The 17031-nt window shown below is 42.6% G+C and overlaps 1 protein-coding gene across 1 annotated transcript in view; it reads left to right on the plus strand.

Annotated features, from left to right (window-relative positions):
- LOC136879316 (ras-GEF domain-containing family member 1B) overlaps positions 1 to 17031 on the plus strand; it is a 447741-nt gene that overhangs the window by 310515 nt on the left and 120195 nt on the right. Inside the window, exon 5 of the mRNA XM_068229058.1 lies at positions 16193 to 16423. Coding sequence (XP_068085159.1) covers positions 16193 to 16423 — 231 coding nt within the window. The remainder of the gene's footprint in view (positions 1 to 16192; positions 16424 to 17031) is intronic.

The following is a 17031-nucleotide window of genomic DNA, read 5'->3' on the forward strand; positions in this document are numbered from 1 at the left end:
ATGAGGCATTGGATCCCGTGAGATTTACGAAGTCGAACTATACTGAGTGTGGACAGTAAATGGTTAGGTATAACAATAATAATTGCAAATTAATTGCAGATAAAGTTGCGCTTCGTATAATGAGAAGACCAAATTTATGACTAGCATTGGAAATTCGTCTACAGTATTAATATCAGATTAGGGGAAGAATCGATAGCGTAGAAAAGTTTAAGTAGTTGGGGGTAATTAGCCTAATTCAAATTAATGGTCTAGACAAAGAAGAAAATAAGTCAAGAGAAATGAAACTGGAGCAAGCTTACCAAGTGTCCAAGTATACCTATAATAAAGAAAATATCTCCATCAGAACGAAGATCAGGCACAACAACACGGCCCGGAGGTGTACAAGTAGCGTGCCTGCCTCTTACCCGGAGGCCCCGGGTTCAACTCCCGGCCAAGACAGGGATTTTTACCTGGATCTGAAGGGCTCGTTTGAGGTCCACTCAGCCTACGTGATTAAAATTGAGTAGTTATCTAACGGTGAGATAGCGGCCCCGGTCTAGAAATCCAAGAATAACGGCCGAGAAGACTCGTCGTGCTGACCACACGACACCTCGTAATTTGCAGGGCTTCGGGCTGAGCAGCGGTCGCTTGGTAGGCCAAGGTCTTTCGGGGCTGTAGTGCCGTAGGGCGGAGGGAGACAACACTGTAATTAAACCAGGATGTCACTGTGCTACAGAGCATATGTTTTCCATGAAAACAACAGCAATAGGAGAGCTAGAGTAAAAGGAAAAAAAAAAATTCTAAGAATGCAGACCTTTACAAAAATAAAGAAACTAAAAGAATGTCCCATACGATCAGGAAAAGGAGAATGAAGTTCTTTTGGTCACAAAATTAGAATGCATAATGCTAGACTCACAACACTATGTTTTTAAATCATGTTTACAAGAGTAAGAACGGCAATCTGTGGATGCAAAGTATAAAGGAGGTATGACAGAGATGGGAATAACAGCAGATATAATACAGAAGAGAACAACTGTTCGGAGATTGTTACAAAGTTCCAAGGGTTTCCAGGACAAAGAAAAGAAGGAATGGAATAGCATCTGGACAGAAGAAAGGAGGAAAAAGAATGAACTATTAGAAAGCAAGCAAGGGTTATTTTGTATGCTCCTTAGATGGCCAATATGGCTATAATAATAATAATAATAATAATAATAATAATAATAATAATAATAATAATAATAATAATAATAATAATAATAATAATAATAATAATTCTCCTGCTTTTTCCCACAACTTGTGGTGTCGCGGGTGCGAACTGTGTCGTACATGTGGACTTGGCCCTGTTTTACGGCCAGATGCCCTTCCTAGCTATTGCGTGTCCCTGTGGTGGTTAGTAGCGTGGTGTGTTGTGTTGTGTTAATCTGAAGAGTAGAGTGTTGGGAAAAATACAAACAACCAGTCCCCGAGACGGAAGAATTAATCACGTGCGATTAAAATCCCCGACCCGGCCGGAAATCGAACTCCGGACCCTCTGAACCGAAAGCCTCAACGTTGACCATTCAGCCAAGGAGTCTGATAATAATAATAATAATAATAATAATAATAATAATAATAATAATTTCGTGTGACTATTCCCAGCTTTATAAGGCAGAACCTCCAATGAAGGTGGGCGGCACTGCCGTGTATTGGAGCTGCATTTTTGTAGTGGAGGATAGTGTAGTACAGTACAAATACCCAGTCCCTAAGCCAGAGGACGTAACAATTTAAGGTTAAAATTTCCGATCCGGCCGAGAATCGAGGGCGACTACACTGACCATTCAGCCAAGGAGCCGGGCATTGGTTAGGTGATCCCATGCTTACATTTGATAGAGACGTAGAAATTAATTGGCTACTAACATACTCTATTTTAGGATAGCTGCTAAATTATCCCTCATTGCTTCACCGGGGCAGCGCCACTAGCCTTGCGAATAGTGCCTTTCAAAACATCCAGACTCACTTGCTATGCATCCAATGTCGTTATTCTGTACCACCCATACTTCAGCAGCTTGCATTAGTCAAGATGTGTAACAGGGAACAGCACATGCTTTGCTGGGTTTCGGGTTCGAATCTCGTTACAATCTCTTGTTATTTAAGAGTGTTCAAAAGGAAGGTTCGAGTCAGTAATTTTACTGGCCCATTAAAGAAACCACTTTCAGGAAAGAGTGCTGACACACCGGGCTCAGTAGCTCAGGCGGTAGAGCTCTGGCCTTCTGAGCCCAACTTAGCAGCTTCGATCCTGGTTCAGTCCGTTGGTATTTGAAGGTGCTCAAATACGTCAGCGTCTTGTCTATAGATTTATTGACACGTAAAAACAACTCGTATGGTACAAAATCCCGGCATCTCGGCGTCTCCGAAAGCTGTAAAAATGTTGCTAGTGGGACTTAACAAACAAATACATCTATTCATTATTATTAAATTCTGACAATTTTCGTTGCTTAGAAATCATCCCCCTGTGGGTGGGGGCAGTAGAATAACATCCACGGTATCCCCTGCCTGTCTTAAAGGCGACTAAAAGGGCCTCAGAGGCTCTGTACTTTGGAGCGTGGGTTGGGGACCATGGGGCCCTTAGCTAGGTCCTGGCATTGCTTCCACTTACTTGTGCCATGCTCCTCACTTTCATCTATCCTATCCGACCTTCCTTGGTCAACTCTTGTTCTTTTCGGAGCCCGACGGTATTACGTATGGAGGCCTAGGGAGTCTTTCATTTTCATGTCCTTCGTGGCTCTTGTCTTACTTTGGCCGATACCTTCATTTTTATAAGTGCCGGGGCCTTTCCATTTTTCTTTCTCATTAGTGTTATATAGAGGATGGTTGCCTAGTTGTACTTCCTCTTAAAACAATAATTACCACCACCACTCTTAGAAATCAACAGTACTTGAGTGTTTGCACCGAAATTCAATCCCGCAACCTCAAACACGGAATCTGTATCCCAAACAAACAACTCAATCCATTAACACTAACAAGCTGTTAGTTAGCCTGACCATTGTGATGGTAGTGGTGATTATTGTATTATTATATTATTTCCTCGCAGGTACACTTGTCTTAGATAAAATGAAATTATAGGTATGTTTGTTGTGGATATCCACAGGGACTCTATCTACATGGGAGTTGAATTATATTTTGAGCGACTATACAACATGGCGACCGTCTCGTCTTAACAGCAATCAGAAGTGGAAAAGGATGAGGAAAAACAAGGAAGGGCGGTAAACAAATTATAAAACGCTAGGTTTCACGAACCTAATACCGTTAACAAATAACAAGTGTCCTGGCCGCACAACGCTTCTCCTTAAAGCGTTGCATAATTAACATCGGGACCATGACCTTTTAAAACCCCTGCTACTCATGCAACTCTCTCAACTAAGCATATGGGCGGGTTTGCGGATCCATAGGGTTAGGTAAGTACGATTACAAATTACTCTGGCATTGCCTAGAAATCTGCTCTTTTACTATGACCACTGTATCCCTAGTAGTTTGGAACTAATCAGTAGTGGACGTTTCAGTCCTCTGCGGAACTTCATGGCCTGGACGGAGAAAACTTTGACGTAAATGCATTTTTCTCGTGTGGATACGGTTTTTGACTGCACTGGCAAGTTTAATCACACACATAAATAATTTACGGTTCAGCTATCAACATACGATATTTATGGTATCTATACATTTAGTAAACAAGAGGTAATTCGAATGTAATTTACTACGTGCCCATGCTGTCTGTCCTGCTTGGTTCATTTTAAGTGACGCATTCAGCAATATATCACTACACCGCACGGTCTCATGGTCTGTACCAGACCAATTAGTCTAACAAATGTTGCAGTTTCTTTCGCTCAAATTATGCGCGAAGCGTACCTGAAGCCTAGCTTTCTCATTTGTCAAGCGGGAGCTGGCGGCGTGGCTTCCCCAAGTCTTGTTCCCCTACGTAATTTCTCACGAGATTTTTAAAACATTACTCTGTGCTCCCTAGTGCGTTCTGTTTTCATTTAACTTTTGCTCTAAAACTTGGAGATGTCTTCTAACAATCACCAAAGTAATTTTACTGTCAAACCCTTTGCAATTGATTTTTAATAATAATAATAATAATAATAATAATAATAATAATAATAATAATAATAATAATAATAATTTCTGCATTGTCATCCGTACAGAGGTCTTATACGCTTCGGAGTGTCTTGAAATGAACAAAAAAAACGGCTTGATTGAGAAACTGGAGACCAAAGAAAGGAATATTTTGAGAAAAATCTTACGTCTCATCACAGACAATGGGGAGTACAGAATACGGTAAAACGACGAACTATACACCCACGTAGTGAAGATTACCATTACCATCCACAAAAGAATAATTACATTTTATGGGCATTATAAACATTATAAAATCAACCAATCAATCAATCAGTCACTACTGATCTGTACTTACAGCAGTCGTCCAGGTGGCAGATTCCCTATTTTTTTGTTTTCCTAGCCTTTTCTTAAATTATTTCAACGAAATTGGAAATCTGTTAAACATCACCCTTGGTAAGTTATTCCAATCCCTAACTCCCCTTCCTACAAATGAATATTTGCTCCAAAACAGTAGTGATGATAGTATTTGTATGAATTGTAATTCTTAAGACGCCACATGCACACCCAGCCTCGAGCCATCGGAATTAACCAACGAAAGTTAAAATCCTCGATCCGGCCAGGAATCGAACCCGAGAATCTTTGAACCGAAAGCCAGCACGCTAACCATTTAGCTAAGGAGCCGGATATTGTCTCTTTTTATGGAATATGCCGACTGTTTTAAGAGGAACCATCTTCCGTTAGCATTAATCATAAGGAAAATGGCTCCATGGCTGAACGGTTAGCGTGCTGACCTTTGGTCACAAGGGTCCCGGGTTCGATTCCCGGCAGAGGAACCATAATTGGTTAATTTCGCTGGCACTGGGACTGGGTGTATGTGTCGTCGTGATCCTCATTACGACGTTCAGGTCGCCTAAGAACGTCAAATAAAAGACCTATGTCTGGCGAGCCGAACTTGTCCTCTGACACTCCCGACACTAAAAGCCATACGCCATTTCATTTCATAAGGAAAATGGAAGAGGTCCCACACATGGAAGAATGATTGTATTGGCAAAGGAAGGAGGAATGCCATGGAGAGCGTGAAATGGAAAGACTCCCTAGGCCTCGCAAACCTAATACCGTCGGGGTTGGTAAAGAACAAGAGTTGACCAAGGGAGGTCGGACAGGATAGATCAGATTGAGGAGGATAGCACAAGTAAGTGGAAGCGATGTCAGGACTGAGCTAAGGACCCCATGGACGCCAACTCAATGCTCCTAAGTAATTGAACGAAACATGTAATATATACATAGAGTTATTTTGTTTATACTTACTAACCCCATGGCACTATAGCCCTGAAGAGCCTTGGTCTACCAAGCGACCGCTGCTCAGCCCGAAGGCTTACAGATTACGAGGTGTCGTGTGGTCAGCACGACGAATCCTTCCGGCCGTTATTCTTGGCTTCCTAGACCGCGGCCGCCATCTCACCGCCAAATAGCTCCCCTATTCTAATCATGTAGGCTTAGTGGACCTCGAAACAGCCCTCAGATCCAGGTAAAAATCCCTGACGTGGCCGGTAATCGAGCCCGGGGCCTCCTTGTAAGAGGGAGGCACCCTACCCCTACATCACGCGGCCGGCGAAATTATACTTCACCGTGAAATAATGACATTGCGTATGGCTTTTAGTGCCCGGAGATCCCTGGACGGGTTCGGCTCGACAGGTGCAGGTCTTTTGATGTGACACCCGTAGGCGACCTGCACGTCGTGATGAAGATGAAATGATGATGAAGACAACACATACACCCAGCCCCCATGCTAGGGAAATTAACCAATGATGGTTAAAATTCCCGATCCTGCCGGAATCGAACCCGGGACCCCTGTGACCAAAGGCCAGCACACTAACCATTTAGCCCATGGAGCCGGACATACTTCACAGTGATTTATTTGAACTGTGAATACGGCAGAGTGCACGCATGTGCTGTGCAGCTGTTGCTACCGCTGTCCGAGTTTCGCTTTTCATCAACTAGGCTCTCCGAAACTTTTCCTGCGGGGAGAAAAGATACTTAGGCCTTCGCTTGCGTACTTTCACTTCTGAACTGGAAATATGAACGCTCCTAGCTCGACTTCATCGGGGAGATTTGAAATGTTCTTTTAATCCCCGTGATCTTGCTGTTATTAGGTTCTCTGATACCAAGCTGGGAGTTTCTAGGGTGCTTAGAAGTGTCTCATTATCTCATGGCTATTCTTATTTTTTATAATTACCTTTATACATCACTGCACTTTCAACTTCCATTTGTTAATACGGATAATTTAGCAACCTGGTGAGTGAAGCACTTTATTTAATGTAGATTTACATAGAAAGATACTCTGTGTAACGAAAAGTAGAGAAACAAGGGGAAAGGAAGGAAAATTAGCTGTGTGGCATTAAATTCCGCACTCCATGGAACATGATGAAGTTGGCCAACTGTTGGAGAAGTAATTACTCTCACCAAGTGAAATGTGTGACAAGCGCCGAGTTCTGAGTAATAATACAGTACCATTATTCCTCCAGAGAGCTGGAAAATATATGGCTATTTGGATTGACAAGGATCTCACACAAAGTATGAGCACTATTAGAGATGAAAGTGTCTTTTTATTATGCCATGTGAAACTAAATAAACTGCTAGAACACGTGACTTGTCCAACGAACACACACTGTTTCATCAGAAGGAAACATTGCAGCATATTGCAGAATCTCCCGATTTTTTCGTCTTGTTTTCTTATTAATGTAACTCTATACATTTATCTTCATTCTTCTTTTCTTGCTTTCCAATAGCTCCTCATTTCTTCACTTTGTTTTTCTCCTCTCTTCCAACCAGGTCTTCTTCTCCTCCAATTTTTTCCACGTTTCCTGGGGTCCACATGATGTAGATCTGGTCCATTTTTAATGCCGGTTATCCTTTCTGACGCCAACCGTGTGTGTTTCTGTGTTGCTTAGTGGTGTAGTGTGTTGCATGTAGATGTAGAGAACTGTATTAAGACGAACTCAAATATACAGTCCGCGAGCGAGAATAATTAACCCTTCGTGGTTAAAATCACCGGCCCGCCCGAGAATAGACATAGAAGCCTTCCGAACCGAATCCCAGTTCGCTGACCATACTGCCAAGGATCCAGACGATCTGGCTCTGCCTCATCAGAAGCAACCCAATACTGTTCAAATAATGTAGAGAGATTTAAATTAAATTTTAGCACCATTGTAGTGACATAGCATTTACAAACGAAAAGGAAAATGCAAGACAAAAGCTGACATGATGATTTTTTTTTAATAATTAAGTTTTCCAGTGCTCAACTCAACAGGACACTGCCTGCGCGTGCCTATAAGGCCTGCATTCATGTGTTCCGAAATATAGTGTATTTAACTGAGGTAGCTGTGGGAAAATACTATACGTCACAACTCTTCAATATCGCTTTCAAGTCCTATCAAAGTGTTTGGTCAGCAAAGCTGTGAATAATTTACATGCGGTGGTTCCAGCACGTACAGTTCTTGCTCTTCAGTTGAGAGGTGTTGCCAGTTACTGTATGCTCGTCCACGTCCCACCTGTTAAATATGTGTAAGGGGCAGACAAATGAAAACCGAACACCCGCCATAACACACATTCTGCGCGAAAGGCGGCAACACTGCTGTTTCGTATCGATACTGCCATCGTTCTGGTGGGAGAACTGCATAGTGACAACTCACAGGTGCACGCAGTTGTTAGGTTAACTTACATCTTTGTTGGTCTGGTGTGTTCGTCCAGCTGTAGAGATGGAGGCAAGCAAAGAATAACAGAGAAGTGTGGTTCATTTTCCGGTGACGCAACGCTATGAAGAAACTTTGCAGAAACTGCGACGCGCCATAAAGTTAACACGCCTTGGAATGCTGTCGGATGGAGTAATCCTTTGTATGATAGTGTCCATCCCCATACTTCCAATCTGGCGAAGGTTACGCTTTAGCGATTTGGTTGGGAAACACTTCAGCTTCCTCCGTACACCCGCACCTTTCACCTTCTGATTTTTTCATTTTTGGTGACCTGAAAAAAAGACTTTCGCGGACGTCGTTTTCATTCGGACGAGGAAATACAAGAGTGGGTGCGGTTGTGGATCCTCCTACAAAAACTGGAATTGATCGTCTCGTCTCCCTGTTGGGTAAACGTATTAACGCTTTTGGTAATTACTTTTGAATAAAACCGTTCCATGGTAACGGGTGTTCGGTTGTCATTTGACTTCCCCTTATAATAGCACCTGTGAGAATTAGGACGAAGAAAAAGCTCTGCATGCAGATTACTGAATTCTCGATTAAATTAGGCACTCCGAATCCTGATAATTATTTCTGTATACATGTACTAGCTTTTGACCGCCGTATCGCGCTCTTGCCTGTTCAGTTGATGAACATTTGAAATCCTTAGTTTTTGAGAAACGATAGAACACGCAGGTACACTCTCCACAGGCAGAGAGACTTCCGATGTTCACAATGAAGTTGCAGTGTTATTCTACACATTGCATTTTAATTGCATTACCCGCAGCTATTCAAGCATATTGATTTATCTGGGCTACTGGATCTGGATAAACCGACATGTTATTGTTGCATATCAGCACTCCAAGCGAACGTTATGTGAACTTGCTTGTATGAGTGCAGGAGGTCAAGTACGTACATAGTGTTATTTCTTTAATCACTTCTTTTACATATTACTGCTTGAAAATATATATTGCTGCATGTAGAGAGTATCCATAAAAGCACTCCGGGGTTTTGAAGTTACAGAAGTGTGGACATTATTAGAGTCAGCACTATTATTTTCTAATTTCCACTGGCGCATTACGTATTACTCGCCTGCCCATAAAATATTTTTGTGCTGCGGTGGAGCTCTATTATACTTGTTATCTGTTTAAAGTAAATAATAGAGGGCGAGTTACATTTTCTTTCAATTTCATGAGTGACGATATTATAGTCAACAGGCGAGTTGGCCGTGCGGTTAGGGTTGCGCAGCTGTGAGCTTGCTTCCAGGAGATAGTAGGTTCGAACCCCGCTGTCGCCATCCCTGAAGATGGTTTTCCGTGGTTTCCCATTTTCAGACGGCGGAAAACCATTTTCTGGGCTGTCAACAGTGAGGTTCGAACCCACTATTCCCGAATGCAAGCTGATAGCTACGTGACCCAACCCGCGCGGCTTCTTGCTCGGCCAAAGATAAGTTTTCCGTCTCTTACTGTGTGGTCCACTTTGCTATTTGACAAACCGTTAAGCCAGTGACAATACAAGCACTTATTGCGAGTTATCTATTGAAGATAGTGAATAGGTTAGCTCATGCGTTTCGGCACGGCCGGTCATGGTTGCTAGCTCTGTATTCGGGTAATACGCGGGTTCGTATATTCTGTCGGCCATCCTCGAAATGGTTTGCCATGGTTTCCCCATTTAAATCCCATGAAAATGCTGAGATTGTACCTTTTTCAAGGTCATCTCCGCTTTTATCCCATTCCTAGCCTGTACAGTTATACCTGCATCCACAGCCAACGCCCTCATGTAGTTTAAATCTATGGGGTGTTACACTAAAAGTAGGGCCTATCTCCAGAACTGGCGAGACATTACCGGCAGTAAAAACTGTACGCTAAATGAAATATGTTGAAGATAAACATTTACTGTCGTGGAAATGTTTCTGCATATCATTAAGAGTAACAACAATTAGTCATCCAATTATGATGTAAGTTTAGTTGGGGTACAGGAGTCTAGCCAGTGTATTTATTTTTTAAGGGTTCCGGGTACGACTGATTCAGCTTTTCACACATAAAATACTTGTTTTACAGATAATCTAACATTCTCATATAAGTAAAATGTCGATAACACCAACTCGAAGGGACCGGAAAATCGCGAGTTAGCGTTAAAATGGTTTAATATTTTACTCTTCCGTATAATAATCAAATCAGTAGTGTTGCATAGTCACTATGGTCAGCCAAAAATTTACAGAATCAGCGATTTTATTCTCCCATGTATTATCAGCAGTAACAATATTGCTAGTACGCAATACGGTACTTCCCTGAAAATGAACGCTTGATACTGAAAGACAGGTGAATTAAAATCTGTATTCAAGCAGTATCATTCTCACGGGCTCATTGTTTAGAACCGCACTGCTGTGACATGAATATTGTGCGTGAGGTCCGTTGCGCTTTAACGTGAACGAGGGTACTGTATGTGTTAGCCAGCGAGAATAACAGTAATGAGCATGTGCTGAGGTTCCTTCGCAGGCAGTGATGTTGGGTGTATCGCTGTTGTCTGCTTTCCTTGGTATGCTTGTTTTGTGAATTGTTACTTAAAATACGTTAGGTATTTATGAACATAATTCGCCTTAGTCCCCCTCCGTAGCGTAACGGTTAGTGTTATCAGCTGCCGTCCTCGGAGGTCCGGGTTCGATTCCTGGTACTGCCAGAAATTTAAGAATGGCAGGAGGGCTGGTATGTGGCTGAAATGGTACACGAGTTTACTTTTGTCCGACTCGTTGGCTGAATGGTCAGCGTACTGGCCTTCGGTTCAGAGGGTCCCGGGTTCGATTCCCGGCCGGGTCGGGGATTTTAACCTTCATTGGTTAATTCCAATGGCCCGGGGGCTGGGTGTTTGTGCTGTCCCCAACATCCCTGCAACTCACACACCACACATAACACTGTCCTCCACCACAATAACACGCAGTTACCTACACATGGCAGATGCCGCCCACCCTCATCGGAGGGTCTGCCTTACAAGGGCTGCACTCGGCTAGAAATAGCCACACGAAATTAAAAAAATTCGCCTTAAACGATTTTTTTAAAATTAAAAGTTTGTTCGTAATTCAGATGATTTCCCATGAGGAATAATACATCCTTGGAACCAAATTGTTTGCATTTTAAGCAAGTGTTCTTCTTAAGCGAATTCGTGCTCATGAACCTATAAAAATGTGGAAGAAATAAGCTTTCTAATTATAAAAGAAACAACCAAATAATTTCAGTAATTTCATAAGCAAACTCACCTCTCTCTTTATATGGTAGCTGTTGAGTGCTTGGCCTGAATTTTTTTTCCAGTTCTTTGACCATGAGTTACCATAGAAACAGGCAGCCTGTTAATTGTACGGAGTATCGTTATCATAGCCTTGGGAGCTCTAGTTTTACGTGCACTCAGCTGACATAAAACACTACATCCCAGCTAACAGAACAGACAAGAAGCATATACAAGTCCTCTCCTCTTAATAATAGCCACAGCAGACATCACAGCAATAAAAACGGACGACACAGCGGTAATGATATAGGCACTGTCGTCAACCTCGCAGGAACAGCTCCAGACAGTGTTCGATGACCTGACAAAGTGGGCACAGCGCAGCGAGATGAAAATTAATGAAAACAAATTATTTTCAGAAAATGAGGGAAGTAAGGCAATTTTTACGTTTGGAAGAATCAACTCAAAACATTTAAAATTTGAAATATATATAGGGGTGATTTTCAGACTCAAGGTAACACATTGAGCCTGCACATAACTTGACAGACGAAGAATACACCCACGGTATCCCCTCGCTGTTGTAAGAGGCGACTAAAAGGGGCGACCAAGGGATGACTATTAGAACCATGAAACTACTTGTGATTAGTACCACCACGCGGGGAACACCATGGGTCGCTTTTACTTGTGCGTAGTACCTCTATGTTAGGTACCGAATAGGTATGTGATTAGCAGCACTATCTGAGCGACACTATGGAATGAGGGAAGCCATGGTTATGGCTTGCCTATGAATAGTACCCACTATATGAGGAACACCATGAGATAATACGAGTCCCTGTGGTTAGTACACTTATGTGATGACCACCGTAGGTTTGCGTTGCCTGTAAATGGCGCCGCAATGTGCGACACACCGTAGGTCTGTATTACATGTGCGAATTTCATTACCTGTGAGTAATTCCATAATGTGTGGAATACCCGCGAGTCTAAGCTACTTTTGATTAGTAGCGCAACATGACAAATACCATGGTTCTACCTTTCTAGAGATAAGTACCATTATAAGGGGCCGATGACTTGGACTTTGGACCCCTTTCGACTACAAGCATCATCGATTCAATATTGTGCTATATAAGCAGTCGCTTGGTCAGTAATACTATTATTTTACGCCAGCTTCTGTGCATGTGAGGCACTGTGGGTCGGTTTCACTGATTGTTTTAAATTCACATCCGTCCGTCCGTCCGTCCGTCCGTCCGTCCATCCATCCATCCATCCATCCATCCATCCATCCATCCATCCATCCATCCATCCATCCATCCATCCATCCATCCATCCAGTTTTGAATTATGGTCAGTGGAGTATTTTGGACTTTTATTTTGTCTTTTCATTTCGTCTCATTTCGCACCATTAGGGACCGATGACCTAGATGTTAGGCCCCTTTAATCAACAAGCATCATCATCATCATCATCATCATCATCATCATCATCATCATCATCATCATAACTTGACAGACTGAACGAACCACCAAGGTATGTTTTGTAAATACGTACCTTATAAACAAAGACTTATGGTAACGATATTATACTGTACTTGAAAAAGAATAGTGTATAATATAATACTGTTACCATATGTTTTCCTATTTCAGACAGTTTATACATTGAAAATGAAAACCTACCACCTGTTTTCCAGTCATTGACCGGGTTAGGGATGTAATGAATGAATCATATATAGGCTTTTAGTACGGTGGGGTCGCCACTCCCCAAAGTGATTTAGCAATGAGTGATAGATGCTATGAAATGAGAATGGAGAGTGTTGCTGGAATGAAAGATGAGAGGGAAAACCGGAGTACCCGGAGAAAATCCTGTCCCGCCTTCGCTTTGTCCAGCACAAATCTCACATGGAGTGGCCGGGATTTGAACCACAGTATCCAGCGGTGAGAGGCCGACGCGCTGCCGTCTAGACCACGGAGACTAGTTTATAAATTATTACTCAAAATTAGTTTCGGCAGGCTGAAGAACCTAACAGTTACGAAAAGTTTTCAGCAAGTCAGTGTGAAGAGGAAGGGTTATTGTAGATACAAACAAGAATCTGATCTCGGTATGACGTCATCGGCTTATGCATTAGCGACGCCATCTTGAGGTACTGAAATTGCCGTGCCGCACGGCCATCAGTTAGTGCCCACTGTCGGCAGCCCTGATGATGGTTTTCCGTGGTTTCCCATTTTCACACCAGGCAAATGCCGGGGCTGTACCTTAATTAAGGCCACGGCCGCTTCCTTTCAATTCCTAGGCCTTTCCTATCCAATCGTCGCCATAAGACATATCTGTGTCGGTGCGACGTAAAGCAAATAGCATCAGTTAGTGGATCTCTGGACTCTAACGTGGTAACACGCCGTGTGGTGTGAGATTTCGTTTGGTTGGAAGCAGTGAATTCTACAAGGATATGACAAAATGAATTGAAATAGTGATCATTTGAAAAAATGTGTTGTGAAGTAGTGAGTAAAATACGCAAAGTGACATCACATGTGGACAATAAATGGCTTAAAGGTTATTGAAAATGCATTCAAGAGGATAAAGTGGTTTTTCAGAATTGTAAAAGTGCAAAATCACCAGTGCTCGGCGTCTGAATGTTTATCGGGAGCTTTCAAAGTTAAAGTCGAGCATCGTGAGTCAAGTCCTCGCTACTGCAGCCCGAGCTCAGCACATCTACAGCCCTAGAGGTGGAAAATGATTCTGAATCATTGTCTTGAAGATGCGAACATTTGTTCAGAATTACATAATAGAATGTTAGCAATAAAATTTTAAACCCATATTGACCTCCTCCTACCGCTTTTCCCATACCTGTGGGGTCCCGGGTGCGAACCGCTTAGCACATGTAAATTTGGCCCTGTTTTGCGGCCGGATGTCCTTCCTGACGTCAACCCTATATCGAAGAATGTAATCACTATTGCGTGTGTCTGTTGGTAGTGTGATGTGATGTGTTGTCTGAATATGGGAGGAAAGTGTTGAGGCAGACACGTACACCCAGTCCTCGACCCAATTAGCTCGCACATCTCTCTCTCTCTCTCTCTCTCTCTCTCTCTCTCTCTCTCTCGCCCCCTCTCTCCTAGAAAGGGCGACCCTTCCGTAATTTGAGTGACAGATCTCACATTCCACTTCACTACGCACGCACCAGTTTCTTTGCCCAACATTTCCCTGTAGTAAGGTTCGAATTTCAGGTCTGTTGACTACCACAATGCATGACTGCTCTACACTTGGTTCGACTCCAGACAAGGCATATAAGTCGCTCAATCAATTAACGTGTCTGCTTCACACAATGCACTACTTGCTTGTATCACTCAACAACAGCACAGCACCAATCCAGCCACTCTCCACTCAACACTTCTCAACGACAACTCCTCTAATACTTTATCACGAAGACCCTATTTCAACCCTCACAGCTCTGCTCCAACAAGAACAAACTGACGACACTTCAAAATTACTCTCCTACAAACTACTCCAGTACACCCAACGACAACTCCCTCCATCAGGGCAATACTCTCTCACTGCTGTGACACTGACTCTCAGCTGTTCGCAGTGATCCTCCTTTCAAAACTGCAATTACACCATCACTTTGATAGTTCTATAAATACACTATTAGTAAACATTTCCTCTCCTGTTTGTCCCTTTCTCATCTAATCTATATAACATCACAAACAGTATTCACATCACACACGCACACATGTATGTACAAATTGCTTCCAGAGCGATATTTCATTATAAGGGCTGTATCCTTTATCAAATGATTCCAGTACCATGCTCAAACGAACGGAACGGACTTGAGGGAAAAATGATGCCGCCTTTATTTGTTTGTGTTCTGTATATTCGGACTGTTTCAGTTGTATTTCATTATTTTATTATAAAGAGCGTTTCTAATTAAATAGTTCGTTAGTTTGTTCACATGTGTGTAAAATAATTCTTTGGTGTGCTTCATGGAGCTTCTCGCCTATTTTGTTATAAACATCATATTGCAGTTATTTGTTTGTCTCCTTTGAACGTCAGAGTGAAATGTGAACCATCACTACTCTCTGGTTATTTCTCTCTCTCTCTCTCTCTCTCTCACGCACATACATACACACCCAACAACATGCAATGTTCTGCATTTATTATTCATTAGAAGCCCTATGACTGTGGTGTTATATAGAGGAATTATGATATTAGGAAAGAAGAGTTTACCAAGCGAGTTGGCTGAGTGGTTCGGGCTGCGTTGCTGTAAGATTGCATGTGGACGAATCATACTATCGGCAACCCTGAAGATGGGTTTCCTTAATTTCCCAATTTCACACCAGGCCAGTTACTAGGCTGTACCTTAATAAAAGTCATAACCACTTCGCTCCGAGTCCTGTGCCTTTTCGATCCCATCACCGGGCTGAGCGGCTCAGACGGGTGAGGCGCTGGCCTTCCGACCCACATTTGACAGGTTCGATCCTGGCTCACTCCAGTGGTATTTGAAGGTGCTCAAATACGCCATTCTCGTGTTTGTAGTTTTAATGGCACGTTAAAGGACTTTTGCGGGACTAAATTTCGGCACCTCCGCATCTCCGAAAACCGTAAAAGTAGTTAGTAGGATGGTGCGCGTAGAGGGCCGCGGCTGTGAGCTTGCATCCGGGAGATAGTAGGTTCGAATCCCACTATCGGCAGCCCTGAAAATGGTTTTCCGTGGTTTCCCATTTTCATACCAGGCAAATGCTGGGGCTGTACCTTAATTAAGGCCACGGCCGCTTCCTTCCAACTTCTAGGCCTTTCCTATCCCATCGTCGCCATAAGACCTATCTGTGTCGGTGCGACGTAAAGCCCCTAGCAAAAATAAAAGTTAGTAGGGTGTAATAACGAATATCATTATTAAAATACTGTAAGTAAACTAAGAAATCCCAACAATCTAATATGTTATAACTTCTTTTTAGTGTTCCTTTACATAGAATTTTTTTTGTTATTGTAACACATAAAACTATGTTTTGCAACTTGTACAGCGTGGGCTTTTTTTGCTCTCATGTAATTACATTTTTACACTAATGCAAAAAATTTCCACTTCACTTACAAGTTGCACAAACAACTGTAACACTCTGTAGTTTCTCTGCTTAAGGTCTTGGAAGGAATCGCACTGTTCAGTAATCCAGGATAACATATTTTATGTTTATTTCTTACAGGTTGACGTGACGGAGCTGTGTCCCTCTCCTGCACTGCTGGCCCAGCAGCTCACCCACATCGAACTGGAGCGCTTGTCCTATATTGGACCCGAAGAGTTCGTGCAGGCCTTCGCCAAGGAGAACCCACACATTGAAACCTCCTTTAAGGACATGAAGAAAACGCGCAATCTCGAATCGTATGTGTCCTGGTTCAACAGACTCAGCTACTTCGTCGCGACTGAAGTTTGCAAGGTGAGAAGAGTAACTAATTCTTTCTATAGTCCCCTTATTCTGGTTTCTCATGATCCTCCCCTTCTCCTATTCCCCGTCTCTGGTTCTCCTTCTCGTTACACTCTTTTTACTTATATCTTTCTGTAATTCTCTTTAGTGCCTCCTCTTCTTCCACTCTCTTATTTTGTATTCTCCTCTTTCTCTTTCCTTCCCTCCTTCCACTTTCTCTTCTAATCTCTTCTACATCCCCTCATTTGCTGTTCCTCCCTTCTTGATTCCCTCATACTTCATTCTTTCACTTCTCTTCTCTTCTTACGGTGTCTTATCTCTTTATTCTTTATTATCCTTCTCGCTCAGTGTACCCCTTCTTCATTTTCTAAATATGCCTCTAGCTCATTCTTCTCTTTCAGCTACTCTTCTAACCCTTAATCCCATGCCTTAAAATTGTCCCTTACTTCCTCTATCCTACTTTTACTCCAGTTCTTTCTACTAGTCCACCACTGCTCTGTTAATCACCAATACTTCTTTATTGTCCGAAACTGAGATCTTCCTGGTACCGATCTAACTGCAGAAATGTTTGCTGTCATCTTAATCGCTTCACGCCATTCGCTATATTATAAGCCTTGATG

The sequence above is a fragment of the Anabrus simplex genome, chromosome 8 (genome assembly GCF_040414725.1).
Source record: "Anabrus simplex isolate iqAnaSimp1 chromosome 8, ASM4041472v1, whole genome shotgun sequence".
NCBI classification, from domain to species: Eukaryota; Metazoa; Arthropoda; class Insecta; order Orthoptera; family Tettigoniidae; genus Anabrus; species Anabrus simplex.